The sequence below is a fragment of the Salmo salar genome, chromosome ssa14 (genome assembly GCF_905237065.1).
Source record: "Salmo salar chromosome ssa14, Ssal_v3.1, whole genome shotgun sequence".
NCBI classification, from domain to species: Eukaryota; Metazoa; Chordata; class Actinopteri; order Salmoniformes; family Salmonidae; genus Salmo; species Salmo salar.
This window is the reverse complement of record NC_059455.1, coordinates 4862794-4879478: the sequence shown is the minus strand read 5'-3', so window position 1 is coordinate 4879478 and position 16685 is coordinate 4862794. Positions and strand designations below refer to the sequence as shown.

At 42.5% G+C, this 16685-nt stretch overlaps 1 protein-coding gene and 1 long non-coding RNA gene across 4 annotated transcripts in view; one reads left to right on the top strand and one right to left on the bottom strand.

Moving 5' to 3' along the window:
* The window catches only part of pex5lb (peroxisomal biogenesis factor 5-like b), a 170073-nt gene that overhangs the window by 77899 nt on the left and 75489 nt on the right, over positions 1 to 16685 (top strand). For both annotated transcript variants that reach the window (XM_014139167.2, XM_014139164.2), the window contains one exon: positions 2419 to 2533. In XM_014139167.2, the coding sequence (XP_013994642.2) occupies positions 2419 to 2533 (115 nt within the window). The remainder of the gene's footprint in view (positions 1 to 2418; positions 2534 to 16685) is intronic.
* Positions 4313 to 5591, bottom strand: LOC106568658 (uncharacterized). Of its 2 annotated transcripts, none has more exons than XR_001320366.1 (3): positions 5340 to 5589; positions 5084 to 5138; positions 4313 to 4368 (listed from the first exon to the last, which is right to left on the bottom strand). It is a non-coding gene; the product is annotated as an uncharacterized lncRNA (long non-coding RNA). The 2 variants fall into 2 exon arrangements; XR_001320367.2 differs by lacking the exon at positions 4313 to 4368 and adding an exon at positions 4548 to 4849 and having other exon boundaries at positions 5340 to 5591.

The following is a 16685-nucleotide window of genomic DNA, read 5'->3' as shown; positions in this document are numbered from 1 at the left end:
ATTCTTATCGGCAGACTCAACAGCCTTGGTTTTTCAAATAACTGCCTCGCCTGGTTCACCAACTACTTCTCAGACAGAGTTCAGTGTGTCAAATCGGAGGGCCTGTTGTCCAGACCTCCGGCAGTTTCTATGGGGGTGCCACAGGGTTCAATTCTCGGGCTGACTCTTTTCTCTGTATACATCAATGATGTCACTCTTGCTGCTGGTGATGCTTTGATCCACCTCTACGTAGACAATACCATTCTGTATACTTCTGGCCCTTCTTTGGACACTGTGTTAACTAACCTCCAGACGAGCTTCAATGCCATACAACTCTCCTTCCGTGGCGTCCAACTGCTCTTAAATGCAAGTAAAACTAAATGCATGCTCTTCAACCGATCGCTGCCCGCACTTGCCTGCCCGTCCTGCATCACTACTCTGGACGGTTCTGACTTAGAATATGTGGACAACTACAAATACCTAGGTGTCTGGTTAGACTGTAAACTCTCCTTCCAGACTCAATTTAAGCATCTCCAATCCAAATTGAAATCTAGAATCGGCTTCCTATTTCGCAACAAAGCATCCTTCACTCATGCTGCCAACATACCCTCGTGAAACTGACTATCCTACCGATCCTTGACTTCAGGGATGTCATTTACAAAATAGCCTCCAACACTCTACTCAGCAAATTGGATGCAGTCTATCACAGTGCCGTCCGTTTTGTCACCAAAGCCCCATATACTACCCACCACTGCGACCTGTATGCTCTCGTTGGCCCTCGCTACATATTAATCGACAAACCCACTGGCTCCAGGTCATCTATAAGTCTCTGCTAGGTAAAGCCCCGCCTTATTTCAGCTAACTGGTCACCATAGCTGCACCCACCCGTAGCACGCGCTCCAGCAGGTATATTTCACTGGTCACCCCCAAAGCCAATTCCTCTTTAGCCGCCTTTCCTTCCAGTTCTCTGCTGCCAATGACTGGAACAAATTGCAAAAATCACTGAAGCTGGAGACTCATATCTCCCTCACTAGCTTTAAGCTCCAGCTGTCAGAGCAGTTTACAGATCACTGCACCTGTACATAACCCATCTGTAAATTGCCCATCCAACTACCTCATCCCCATACTGTTATTTATTTTGCTCCTTTGCACCCCAGTATCTCTACTTGCACACTCATCTTCTGCACATCTATCACTCCAGTGTTTAATTGCTACATTTTAATTATATCGCCACTATGGCCTATTTATTGCCTTACCTCCCTTATCCTACCACATTTGCACACACTGTATATAGACTTTTTCTATTGTATTATTGACTCTATGTTTGTTTATTCCATGTGTAACTCTGTGTTGTTTGTGTCGCACTGCTTTGCTTTATCTTGGCCAGGTCGCAGTTGTAAATGAGAACTTGTTGTCAACTAGCCTACCTGGTTAAATAAAGATGAAATTAAAAAATAAAAGCCATTCCAAATTGTCTTTCTCATTCCTAATTAAAGGGGTTGTAATGTCTGAGTCATTAGAGTCTACCTCACAGAGACAGTTATGACTCTAGGTCACACTCAGACCCTCTCTCATTTTCCTTCCCAAATAGACATGGGTGAACATCCATAGTGCACATGGGCATGTATGCATGTATGTCCTCGCCGAACATAATACGCAGGGACAAACACACGCACAGTGGTTTAATGGTGTATGGTGTCTATGGTAGAGGAAGCGGTGCTCTCTATCTCCCAGCTACTGCTTATCTGTTTGAAGGCAATGCACTGTTCCCTATATAGCTTTATGTCCGTAAGTGGTCTATGTAACATCCCCAATGTTGCACAATCTGACATATATGGGATCTATATATATCTCAGTCATGTGCTATATATCATCCTTCATCAATGGAAAGTAAAGGATATCATATATTGTATTACATGACATTTTACTGTAAGCTGCTCTGTGTTTATGGAACATCAAGGAATACTCAGGGTCACTATTTAGTCAAGTGATGTAAATAAATATATGGTTACGCTTTCACTTTTACATTTCATTCTCAAATTAGATGTAATTTATGTTTTATGTAATTTGTCACGTTTTATGATTTTGTGTTTTGAAGATCTGTTTCGCAACTCGTATGGTCAAGGGATTTTGGCAGTTCTTTTATTATGTGTTGTATGCTTGGTTTCACCATCGCTCCTCTTTTGGTTCTGCTTCATCAAAATCAGTTATTCTCCTCATCCTCAAAATGTTTTGTTTAGCTGTGATCCGATTCATCTCAATCCCTATGAATTCAGGCATAAACTTGAAGTGTTTCATATCCAGTTGATAGTAATCAGTTTCTGGGCTGGATTTGGCTCACAAGCCACGAGTTGCAGACTCCTACTATGGCCTATCCTTCTCTTGCAGCATTTTTCTTTTTTTGTTTTCTGTTTTCCTCACTGCGTCTCTCCTCCCCAGCTGGTCGGTGAGCAGCAAGAGAGCCGCCCGCTGCTGAGCCCCTCCATCGACGACTTCCTGTCAGAGAGCCGCATTGATGGCCCTGTGGTCCGGCCGGTCACCTCCAACACAGCAGGTAGCCCTCTCTCATTACCCACAACTCATTAATGCCCTCATCTGCTCCTCTCCTCTCGTTCTCTCTCAGCCAGTCCCAATTTGTTCCCTGCCCCACCCTTCCCCTAGGCAAGTGTTTCCCATAGCTCTCCTCAAGGGCCCCCAGCCAGTTACACTTGAAGTATTCCACTACAAGCACACCTGAATCAATGGCAAAGGTTCATAAAGATGCCGGAATTCAGATATGACATCATTGTTTTAGGACTATCCACAGAATTTGTAAACAACGGCACATGACATGGTTCATATACATATACAAATAAATCGCAAAAATTTTCCAATTGGCAGGCGTCTCAAAGCTGCCCCACACACAATACCCCATAATGTCGAAGTTGAATAGTTTTTGTTTTCACATAAAAAATGTAAAACTGAAATTTTGTTAGTAAGTATTCAACCCCTTTGTTAACCTCTACGGGATTGGTGTCCCGTAGAGTTTAAGTTCATATGCTATAACCACCCAACACATCCAAATGTGCAACTTTTGTTGGAATGACTGAAATTACCACTGGAGCACATGGGGAAATAAATCAAGAGGGAAACAAGCAATCTCTATGCTTAAATGTGTCTTTCCTGTTGGTGATGAAGAAACGCATCAGAGGCATAATGTTAAAATCAATCTTTTAATTAGTAAAAATCACAATTGTCAATCAACATTTTTGGCCTAATGGCTAAAGGCTGTCACACCCTGATCTGTTTCACCTGTCTTTGTGTTTGTTTCCACCCCCTCCAGGTGTCGCCCATCTTCCCCATTATCCCCAGTGTATTTGTATCTGTGTTCTGTTTGTTGCCAGTTCGTCCTGTCTTGTCAGGTCTTACCAGCGTGTTTTCCAGTCTCCCTGCTTTCTCAAGTTCTGTTTCCCCGGTTCTGACCATTCTGCCTGCCTGCCATTCTATACTTGCCTGACTCTGACCTGTTTACGAACCTCTGCATGCCCTGACCCCGAGCCTGCCTGCTGTTCTGTACCTGCCTGACTCTGACCTGTTTACGAACCTCTGCCTGTCCTGTCCCCGAGTCTGCCTGCTGTTCTGTACCTTATTGACTCTGACCTGGATTACAGACCTATGCCTGTGAAAGTGTGGGCGTATCGTCAGTGGGATATTGTGCTGGAGACCTGAAGAGTTTTGTCTTATTGGTATTCTTTGTACTGACAGAATACATTTAAGTGAGAGTCCATAAACCATAATATATTAAATTAAACAGAGTTCCTAATTTGGAATAATGTCACCTATCTTCTGTTTCGGCAGTCAACTCGCTCAGTTGCTGCTCCAGAAATGCTCGATCAGCCTCCAGGTCTTCCACTGGAGCCTGGAGGATCTCTGCTTTAATCTTCCATTGGACCAATTCCTGGCTCATCGGCTTAATGTTTTCACTTGAACTTCAACAACATGAAAGAACATAAACTGAATACAAATATAAACGCAAGATGCAACAATTTCAAAGATTTTACTGAGTTCCAGTTCATAGAAGGAAATTAGTCAATTGAAATTAATAAATGAGGCCCTAATCTATGGATTTCACATGACTGTGCAAGGGGCGCAGCCATGGGTGGGGCTGGGAGGGCATAGGCCCACCGACTTGGGAGCCAGGTCCACCCACTGGGGAGCCAGGCCCAGCCAATCAGAATGAGTTTTTCCCAACAAAAGGGCTTTATTACAGACATAAGTACTCCTCAGCCCCCTCCCTCCCCCTCCTCAGTCGATCCCGCAGGTGAAGAAGCCCGAATGTGGAGGTCCTGGGGTGGTGTGGTTACACGTGGTCTGCGGTTGTGAAGCCTGTTGGATGTACTGCCAAATTCTCTGAAACAACGTTGGAGGCGGCTTATGGTAGAGAAATGAACATCTGTGACATTGTTTTGAGACAAAACTGCACATTTTAGAGTGGCCTTTTATTGTTCCCAGCACAAGTTGCACCTGTGTAATGATCATGCTGTTTAATCAGCTTCATAATATGCCACAACTGTCAGGCGGATGGATTATCTTGGCAAAGGAGAAATGCTCACTAACAGAGATGGTAACACATTTGTGCACAGAAGTTGAGAGAAATAAGCTTTTTGTGCACATGGAACATTTCTGTCATCTTTTATGTCAGCTCATGAAAAGTGGGACCAACACTCTACATGTTGTGTTTATATTTTTGTTCAGTATAGTTGGGGAGAAAATATAGCACAGGAAAGTTCATCATGCCGGACACGAGACATTCAATAACCAAATTTGGTTAATGTTTTTCATGTTTGCATGCTGTTTATTCACAGCAGCACCATCTCTGGGCCAATGATGACTGAAAAGAGATGTTTTACAGTCAGAACTCTTGAAGCGATACAGTATGTGATCGTTAACGTTAACACTGACATGCTAGCTATGTATAGCTAGCTAACTAAACATGGTATTTCACAAAGTTTAGCTTTCTAGCTAGTTAGCTAGCTACCTTTTTATAGCTTATACCATAGATAAGAGGTTAGCTAGTTCTATAATCTTTGCTTATACTGTTATCATTAGCTTGCTAACTACTTACATTCCCCCTCCTCGTCCTCTCCCTTTGCATGGTCACACATCCGTGCTCTTGTCCCCTGAGCAGAAAAGATGGTTGACATGAAAACGTGAGCTAGCTAGCTAAACAAGCTCCAGGTAGCTTACTAGCTGTGGCCGAAAACGTATAATAGCAGCAATTGTTGTTAGACTTGCAGTTTACATTTTGCTAGCCAAGACTTTTTAGCTCAGACATTTAATCATATTTCAACAATGTAGCTAGGCATCTAACATTAATTTACCTTATATCATTGTATTGCTTTGTAGACACTCCATATGGTCCTCATGCAGTTGCAACGGTGAATGTAACGTTACTGCAGGCGGGGAGAGGGGGGCCGTCCGGTTCGGAAGTGCAACGATGTGCAATGTCCACATAGAAACGAACACCCACATAGACGTCACTCATGAAAGATAGCAGTGAAATCTATCTGCATGGTTATGCACTTTGGTCCCAGTCAAAACACTATCCATTATTCCAGCCTGTCCCTAATGGATAATAGATTAGAGATAATGGATAGTTAGAAAACTAACTAGCATGGTCTATGTCAAACAGAACAAAAAATCTACATAGAAATTGATAAACTGTCTGCAGGAGAAACGTTTGCTGAAAGGAAAAATGAAAAGTAAGAAGTGTGTGGACGGAAGATGAAGATGGTGTTTTACCAGTGCACAGAGAACTTCATCTGGGAAGTCATTGTTAGCTAGTGTTAGCTGTATTAATCAACTGGAAGCAAGTGGCATTTTTGTTTTTAGAAACAATGTTTAATTTAAATATGTAATAATGCAGCCCATCAATATTTTTTGCCGACCATAAACCGGAAAACAAGCTGATATGTTAATAGGCTATCGTGGTATGATATGAGCTTTGAATGTCCAAAAGGCTCCTCAACAGCTTCTACCCCCAAGCCATAGAGACTGCTGAACAATTCATCAAATGGCCACCCGGACTATTTACATTGACACATTTTACACTGCTGATACTCGCAGTTTATTATCTATGCATAGTCACTCTACCCCTACCTACATGTACAAATTACATTGACTAACCTGTACCCCCGCACATTGACTCAGTACCGGTACCCCCTGTATATAGCCTCGTTAATGTTATTTGATTATTACTTTTTATTCCATTTCTTACTTTAGTTTATTTAGTAAATATTTTCTTATCCAACGATGCAGTTCAAGAAATAGAGTTAAAGGCTTGACAAATACATTTTTGATTTGATTTGCTGTGGTGGAGTTCTCCATGGTTCTGCAGTAGCCGGTGAGTGCAGCCTGTGCCTAGGCCCTAGGTCTACTGCTCAACTGGAATATGTGGCTCTGACCTAGGCTATTGACCACTGTTTCTGTATGGCCTCCACTGTCCTGAGCAAGCTCTGTACTGGTGGTGCCCCGATCCCGCAGCTGAATCAACTTTAGAAGACGGTCCTGGCGCTTGCTGGACTTTCTTGGGCGCCCTGAAGCCTTCTTCACAACAATTTAACCGCTCTCCTTGAAGTTCTTGATGATCCGATAAATGGTTGATTTAGGTGCAATCTTACTGGCAGCAATATCCTTGCCTGTGAAGCCCTTTTTGTGTAAAGCAATGAGGATGGCACGTGTTTCCTTGCAGGTAACCATGGTTGACAGAGGAAGAACAATGATTCCAAGCACCACCCTCCTTTTGAAGCTTCCAGTCTGTTATTCAAATTTAATCAGCATGACCGAGTGATCTCCAGCCTTGTCCTCGTCAACACTCACACGAGAGAATCACTGACATGTCCTTGTCAACACTCACACGAGAGAATCACTGACATGATGTCAGCTGGTCCTTTTGTGGCAGGGCTGAAATTAGGTGAAAAATGTTTTTTGGGGGATTCAGTTTATTTGCATGGCAAAGAGGGACTTTGCAATTAATTGCAATTCATCTGATCACTCTTCATAACATTCTGGAGTATATGCAAATTGCCATCATACAAACTGTGGCAGCAGACTTTGACAAATATTAATTTTCACATTCTCAAAACTTTTGGCCACGACTGTACATAGACAAGACTATGTTAACACACTGTGTTGTGACTATAATGGCCTATTATGTAGTAGTCCTTTAAGGCTGCAGTTATGGGTGTGGTTGTAGGCGTGTCAACCCACAGGTGCCATCTTGAATTTGCTGCAAGCCCATTCTGAGAGAGAGCTGGGGCTAGCTCGATCCAATCGGGAGAGACGCTGGTTGGAGCTAGAGACCGAACGGTTGACGGCTGGTTTGTGCATTGACAGTGTCCGATTCAGATTGGAAAGCGACAGGGTTTTGAGTATTGACGTGGAGGTGTTTGACCAACACTGCGCTGTGACTGGAGCAGAGATGGATGGAAAGGTAAGATGGTTAGGACTTGAGGAGGATGGGATGAGTGTAGCGGTGGAGGGGGAAAAGTTGGAGGAAGAGTAGTGCTAGTAGATATGAAGAAGAGGAAGACTGAGGATCTTTTGCAGGTCTCGTCAGGGGAAAGTGGTGATGAGGGAGGTTCGGTTCACAGTGTTTTATGGAGAGAAGTGGAGTTCAATGGGTTGGTTAAGTTTAAGGACAAGAGTGGAGTCATGGCGGGGAGTCCGATCGCATTGGCTCGTGATTTGTATAGTAAAGTAGGAGAGGTTGTGTCTGCTAAAAGTCTTTGTGATGGAAGTTTGGTGGTGGTGTGTAATGATGCTGAACAGCATGAGAAGGCTCTCAAACTCAATCAGGTATGTAAACGTGAGGTTGATAGTAGCATACTGGATCAAACCGGATGGTAGTGGCTGAAAGGAATTATTTTACCAGAGTCCCAGAAATTGTTAACATAAAAAAAATAAAGGATCACTTGAAGGGAGGCTCTCTTCTTGATGCAAAGTGCCTCCAGATGACACAAGAAGGGAAGGTGGATAGCCTGTCAGAGATACTAAACTTTGAGGATCCGGTACTGGCAGAAAAAGTTCAGATGTGCAAGCTCATGTTCCGAAACCATTGCATTGATATAACTGGTAAAGGTTTGGGTATGTGGCGGTGGTGTTTAAAGGCACAATTATATTTGTGAAGTGTGGGGGCGAACATGAATGTGGAGATCCAGTTACCCTCTTACATCTAGCGGAACACCTGCTCCAATATCCAATGATGGGCGTGGCGCGAAATACAAACTCCTCGAAAATCCGCAAACTTACATTTTTCAAACATATGACTATTTTACACCATTTTAAAGACAAGACTCTCCTTTATCTAACCACACTGTCCGATTTCAAAAAGGCTTTACAGTGAAAGCAAAACATTAGATTATGTCAGCAGAGTACCCAGCCAGAAATAATCAGACACCCATTTTTCAAGCTAGCATATAATGTCACAAAAAACAAAACCACAGCTAAATGCAGCACTAACCTTTGATGATCTTCATCAGATGACACTCCTAGGACATTGTTATACAATACATGCATGTTTTGTTCAATCAAGTTCATATTTATATCAAAAACCAGCTTTTTACATTAGCATGTGACGTTCAGAACTAGCATTCCCACCGAACACTTCCGGTGAATTTACTAAATTACTCACGATAAACGTTCACAAAAAACATAATCATTATTTTAAGAATTATAGATACAGAACTCCTTTATGCAATCGCGGTGCCCGATTTTAAAATAGCTTTTCGGTGAAAGCACATTTTGCAATATTCTGAGTAGATAGCCCGGCCATCATGGCTAGCTATTTTGACACCCACCAAGTTTGGTACTCACCAAACTCAGATTTACTATAAGAAAAATTGGATTACCTTTGCTGTTCTTTGTCAGAATGCACTCCCAGGACTTCTACTTCATCACCCAATGTTGTTTTGGTTCCAAATAATCCATAGTTATATCCAAATAGCGGCGTTTTGTTGTGCATTCAAGACACTATCCGAAGGGTGACGCGCCCGGCACGTTTCGTGACAAAAAAATTCAAAATATTTCATTACCGTACTTCGAAGCATGTCAAACGCTGTTTAAAATAAATTATGCGATTTTTCTCGTAAAATAGCGATAATATTCCGACCGGGAGTCGTTGTTTTCGTTCAAAGACTGAAAATGTAAACATGGAGTCGTCTCGTGCACGCGCGCCCCAGTCTCATTGTTCTCAGATCGACCACTATCCAAATGCGCTACTGTTTTTCAGCCAGAGACAGCAGTCATCATTCAACATTCTGGCGCCTTCTGAGAGCCTATGGGAGCATTAGAAAATGTCACGTTACAGCAGAGATCCCCTGTTTTGGATAGAGATGGCAAAGAAGGCCAAGAAATGGTCAGACAGGGTACTTCCTGTACAGAATCTTCTCAGGTTTTGGCCTGCCATTTGAGTTATTTTATACTCACAGACACCATTGAAACAGTTTTAGAAACTTTGGAGTGTTTTCTATCCAAAGCTAATAATTATATGCATATTCTAGTTTCTGGGCAGGAGTAATAATCAGATTAAATCGGGTACGTTTTTTATCCGGCCGTGAAAATACTGCCCCCTATCCATAACAAGTTAAACTGCTGTGCAGTGAGGAAAAGACAAGTAGAAGTGCAGCAGGTGAGGAGTGAGCGTAAAATCTCATATGCAGAAGCGGTAAAGGTAGTTCACGCAGAGCACCTAGAAGAGCAGGTATTCCAGGACAGTTTGGGATGCAGGTTGGGCGTGATGTAGGGAGAAGAATGGGAGAGAACACAAGACTGGTAGACATGAAGAAGGTTGTTACATATGCACGGTAAGTGAGAAATCTAAGAATAAGATTTGGCTTGTTTAGGTATGGCCCTGCCCTGCCCCCGTGTGGAGCTCTTCAGTTACTGTTTCTTATAGAATTCATAATTGGGATTTTGTCATTGCAACTTATTTTTTTTCTAGCAGTGTTATTATGTTACTTCATTATAATATTGTTTTATTGCTATTTCCTGATATTGTATTCTAATTACTAATAATTCCTCATTCTGTACTTTCATAAACCACACACATAAACAGTAAAAACATTATTTGCGAACATCATAACTGGACATCTTTCTTGCCGAAGATTGAGGCCAACTTTTGTATGCTAGCAACATACTGTTTGAACTTACACTCCTTTACAGTTTTAGTGGAGGGAAAAATAGGTCTATATGTAATGGTTGTCTATTTCTTTGAAGTATTGGTAGTGATTGAGCAACAAAAACAGCATTCCCATCCCCCACCCCTAAAGGCATAGTATCAAGGCAGGTCACCTGTCAAGACAGTCAGTCAGTAATTGCGGCAGATGTGCTCAATAGTCCCCAAAGTGTGGCGTAACACACAGGGTGTGTCACAAGCTAAACACGTACTTTATGAACTTCCTCTGCTTCCTTCTCCTGACGCTGGACATGCAGACTATGCAGTGCCTCCTTGTGCGACTGCCTTGAGCAGCAGTTTGAGGGTCTTCGGAGGGAAAATGTAGTGCCGTGAGGCATAGGGGATTGTCTGTAGCAGGACACCCGCCAGTGGATGGACGCAGAGGGGTGTGGTGCTCGTTCAGCGGCTCTCATGAGGTTCTCTCTATACTTTTGGTAGGTGATCATCTCACCGATGAGGGAGTGGCTAGGTGGGTGAGATATTGTCAATATAATTGCATAATGGAACTGTATGTGAACTATATGTCCAATTACAAAAAAAACGTGTTAAATAATCATCTCACCTGTTAGCTGGCGGTGAATTATGTGGCCATTGAGGACAGCAGTGTCGACCTGATGAAAAAATATATTCTTATACCACTTGGTAGTTTTCCGAGCACGTTCCACAAAGCTGTTTATCATGTCCGCCTTATCCACTGCCCCATTTTGATGTTATAGTCAAGCACGCAGTCTGGTTTGATCTTTCTCCCGTCAGGTGGTACACCTTTCCTGTGGCAACATGGTTGCTATATGGACAGTGGAGAGGACATGGACGTATACAGCTGTTGACCGTTCTCCTTGAACTCCCCTTCTGAACTTCCTGCTTCTGAATGCCTGCATCCCTTTCCTGTTCAAACAGTCTGTGCCAACGGCCCCTGTGAGGTTGGAGAGCAGATGCTGGAAGTGTGTGGGACTGCTGTACCAATTGTGTGGCCCTTCCCGAGATGAGGGGCCAGCATGGTGATCAGCACGAACCCATAATGTTAGATGTCAGTGTTGGACCCTGTGTACTTCACCCACTGTTGGTCTGCCTCAATCACCACCAGCATCTTCAGAGTGACCTGGTACTTCGTTGGTGTGCAAGGGGTCCTCAGATTCAGGGTTCTCAATGACCACAAGGTTGGGGGCAGCTCCTCACTGTCACTGTTAGAATCTGATTCCTGACTTTCCGACTCAGAATTTACAAAAATCTCCAGAATTGTTTGCTTTTGAAAGACATTGCTAATGCTACAGCTTAGCCCACTAGCTACATACATAAACATCAACACTGAATTTCTCTGAGTGACTGTCAGAGGTTACTTGATTGACTGCCGGCACGTGCCAATTGTATGAATAAATCAATATCAGAAAATGGTTTGTGTGATGTTTTCAAGTACTGGTGACAAATCATGGATTCCGATTCTTGCACAGATTGGAGTTACAGTTCATATAAGAAAATCAGTGAAATTAAATGAATTCATTACGCCCTAATCAATAGATTTCACATGACTGGGAATACAGATATGCATCTGTTGGTCACAGATACCTTAAAAAAAAGTGTGGCTCAGGCTCTCAGGATCTCGTCACCGTATCTCTGTGCATTCAAATTGCCATCAATAAAATGCAATTGTGTTCGTTGTCAATAGCTTATGCCTGCCCATACCATAACCCCACCATGGGGCACTCTGTTCACAATGTTGACATCCGCAAACTGTTCACCCACACGACGCCATGCACGTGGTCTGCGGTTGTAAAGCCAGTTGAACGTACTACCAAATACTCTAAAACGATGTTAGTGGCGGCTTATGGTAAAGAAATGAACAATCAATTCTCTAGAACCAGCTCTGGTGGACGTTCCTGCAGTCAGCATGCCAAATGCATGCTCCCTCAACTTGAGAACTCTTTGGCCTGAATGCTAAGTGGCACTTCTGGGGGAACAAAACTAACAATTTAAATAAGAATAAGGCTGTAACGTAACAAAATGTGGAATTAGTCAAGGGGTCTTAATACTTTCCAAATGCACTTATGGCTCAATCATTAGGGATTTTTCATGGTTGGGCTCATTAAATGTCTTTAATGTTGGGCTAATGAAATGTATTTAAATTATGGCTCATCGGGCTCGAATTTACAATAAAATCCAGACACAGGCCTATGCTTTTGAATGACGCTTCCGGTTTTGGCAGGAAATCACGGGTTACCCGGGAGAAAAGGGATTTACAGTGCATTCGGAAAGTATTCAGACCCCTTTACTTTTTCCACATTTGTTACATTACAGCCTTATTCTAAAATGGATTACATTTTTGTTCCTCATTAATCTACACACAATACCCCATAATGACAAAGCAAAAACAGGTTTTAGACATTTTTGCAAATGTGTATATATATTTAAAAAAAACTTACATAACATAAGTATTCAGTCCCTTTACTCAGTACTTTGTTTAAGCACCTTTGGCAGCGATTACAGCCTCGAATCTTCTTGGGTATGACGCTACAAGCTTGGCACACCTGTATTTGGGGAGTTTCTCCCATTGTTCTCTGCAGATCCTCTCAAGCTCTATCAGGTTGGATGGGGAGTGTCGCTGCACAGCAACATCCCTACAGCATGATGCTGCCACCACCATGCTTCACAGTAGGGATGGTGCCAGGTTTCCTGGGTCTCGACCCCGCCCTGTGCAACTGGGGTGCGTTCTCAGCCCTCTCCTGTACTCCCTGTTCACCCACGACTGCGTGGCCATGCACGCCTCCAACTCAATCATCAAATTTGCAGACGACACCACAGTGGTAGGCTTGATTACCAACAACGACGAGACAGCCTACAGAGAGGAGGTGAGGGCCCTCGGAGTGTGGTGTCAGGAAAATAACCTCACACTCAACGTCAACAAAACAAAGGAGATGATCGTGGACTTCAGGAAACAGCAGAGGGAGCACCCCTCTATCCACATCGACAGGACAGTAGTGGAGAGGGTAGAAAGTTAAGTTCCTCGGCGTACACATCACGGACAAACTGAAATGTTACAACCACACAGACAGCGTGGTGAAAATAACGTGGCAGCGCCTCTTCAACCTCAGGAGGCTGAAGAAATTTGGCTTGTCACCAAAAACGCTCACAAACTTTTACCGATGCACAATCGAGAGCATCCTGTCGGGCTGAATCACCGCCTGGTACGGCAACTGCTCCGCCCATAACCGTAAGGCTCTCCAGAGGGTAGTGAGGTCTGCACAACGCATCACCGGGGGCAAGCTGCCTGCCCTCCAGGACACCTACACCACCCGATGTCACAGGAAGGCCAAAAAGATCATCAAGGACAACAACCACCCGAGCCACTGCCTGTTCACCCTGCTATCATCCAGAAGGCGAGGTCAGTACAGGTGCATCAAAGCTGGGACCGAGAGACTGAAAAACAGCTTCTATCTCAAGGCCATCAGACTGTTAAACAGCCATCACTAACATTGAGTGGCTGCTGCCAACATACTGACTCAACTCCAGCCACTTTAATAATGGAAAAATGTATGTAATAAATGTATCACTAGCCACTTTAAACAATGCCACTTCATATAATGTTTACATTACTCATCTCATATGTATATACTGTACTCTATACCATCTACTGCATCTTGCCATCTTGATGTAATGTATCACTAGCCACTTTAAACAATGCCACTTTTATATGTTTACATACCCTACATTACTCATCTCATAAGTATATAATCTACTCTATACCATCTACTGCATCTTGCCTATGCTGTTCTATACCATCCCTCATTCATATATTTTTTTATGTACATATTCTTATTCATTCCTTTACACTTGTGTGTATAAGGTAATTGAGGTGAAATTGTTAGGTTAGATTACTTGTTGGATATTACTGCATTGTCGGAACTAGAAGCACAAGCATTTCGCTACACTCGCATTAACATCTGATAACCATGTGTATGTGACAAATAAAATTTGATTTGATTTATGTGACGCTTGGCATTCAGGCCAAAGAGTTCAATCTTGGTTTCATCAAACCAGAGAATATTGTTTCTCATGGTCTGAGAGTCCTTTAAGTGCCTTTTGGCAAACTCCAAGTGGGCTGTTGTGCCTTTTACTGAGGAGGGGCTTCCGTCTGGCCACTCTACCAATGCCTGATTGGTGTAGTGCTGCTGAGATGGTTGTCCTTCTGGAAGGTTCTCCCATCTCCAAAGATGAACTCCGGAGCTCTGTAAGAGTGACCATCGAGTTCTTGGTCACCTCCCTGACCAAGGCCCTTCTCCCCCGATTGCTCAGTTTGGCCGGATGACCAGCTCTAGGGAGTCTTGGTGGTTCAAAACTTCTTCCATTTAACCTGTTGGGTCTAGGGGGCAGCATTTGCACGTCTGGATAAAAAAAATGTACCCGATTTAATCTGGTTACTAATCCTACCCAGTAACTAGAATATGCATATACTTATTATATATGGATAGAAAACACTCTAAAGTTTCCAAAACTGTTTGAATGGTGTCTGTGAGTATAACAGAACTCATTTGGCAGGCAAAACCCTGAGACATTTTCTGACAGGAAGTGGATACCTGATGTGTTGTATTGACTTTAAACCTATCCCATTGAAAAACACAGGGGTTTAGGAATATTTTGGCACTTCCTATTGCTTCCACTAGATGTCACCAGCCTTTACAAAGTGTTTTGAGTCTTCTGGAGGGAGATCTGACCGAACAAGAGCCATGGAACGGTGATGTCCCATTAGACACCTGGCGCGCTAGTTCATGTTGGGTACCCTCGTTCCAATACGTTATAAAAGAGTATGCATTCGTCCACCTTGAATATTATTCATGTTCTGGTTAAAAAAGGCCCTAATGATTTATGCTATACAACGTTTGACATGTTTGAACGAACGGAAATATATTTTTTCCCCTCGTTCATGACGAGAAGTCCGGCTGGCTTACATCATGTGCTAACGAGACGGAGATTTTTGGACATAAATGATGAGCTTTTTTGAACAAAACTACATTCGTTATGGACCTGTGATACCTGGAAGTGACATCTGATGAAGAGAATCAAAGGTAATGGATTATTTACATAGTATTTTCGATTTTAGATCTCCCCAACATGACGTCTAGTCTGTATCGCAACGCGTATTTTTCTGGGCGCAGTGCTCAGATTATTGCAAAGTGTGATTTCCCAGTAAGGTTATTTTTAAATCTGGCAAGTTGATTGCGTTCAAGAGATGTAAATCTATAATTCTTTAAATGACAATATAATATTTTACCAATGTTTTCTAATTTTAATTATTTAATTTCTGACGCTGACTTGACTGCCGGTTATTGGAGGGAAACGATTTCCTCAACATCAATGCCATAGTAAAACGCTGTTTTTGTATATAAATATGAACTTGATAGAACTAAAAATGCATGCATTGTCTAACATAATGTCCTAGGAGTGTCATCTGATGGAGATTGTAAAAGGTTAGTGCATCATTTTAGCTGGTTTTATGGTTTTGGTGACCCTGTCTTTGACTTGACAAAACATTACACACAACTCTTGTAAATGTACTGTCCTAACATACTCTAAATTTATGCTTTCGCCGTAAAACCTTTTTGAAATCGTAAAACGTGGTTAGATTAAGGAGATGTTTATCTTTCAAATGGTGTAACATAGTTGTATTTTTGAAAAATTTGAATTTTGACATTTATTTGGATTCAAATTTGCCGCTCTTGAAATGCACCTGCTGTTGATGGAGTGCACCACGGGTGGCACGCTAGCGTCCCACCTAGCCCCAAGAGGTTAAGAATGATGGAGGCCACTATGTTCGTGTGGACCTTCAATGCTGCAGACATTTTTGGTACCCTTCCCCAGATCTGTGCCTCGGCACAATCCTGTCTCGGAGCTCTACAGACAATTAATTCAACCTCATGGCTTGGTTTTTGCTCTGACATGCACTGCCAACTGTGGGACTTTATATAGACAGGTGTGTGCCTTTCCAAATCATGTCCAATCAATTGACAGGTCGACTCCAATGACGTTGTAGAAACATCAAGGATGATCAATGAAAACAGGATGCACCTGTGCTCAATTTCGTGGCTAATAGCAAAGAGTCTAAATTATTATGTAAATAAGGTCTGTTTTTTGTTATTAATACATTTCCCAAAATGTCTAAAAACCTGTTTTAGCTTTGTCATTATTGAGTATTGTTTGTAGATTGATGAGGAAAACATTTTATTTAATCCATTTTAGAATAAGGCTGTAACGTATCAAAATGTGGAAAAAGGGAAGTGGTCTGAATACTTTCTGAATACACTGTATATACATCCTCTGGTTCAGTGAGCCCCATAAATATGGATACTTTTTTGTCTGGTATAGTATTACCTAGATTATCAGATAGCCAGGTAGACCTGGTCTGTACAATAACAGAAGATGAGGTTAGAGCTGACATTTTATGTATGAAAGCAGGGAAGTCACCTGGTCTGGATGGCCTTCCTGTAGAATATTCTGAAAAGTA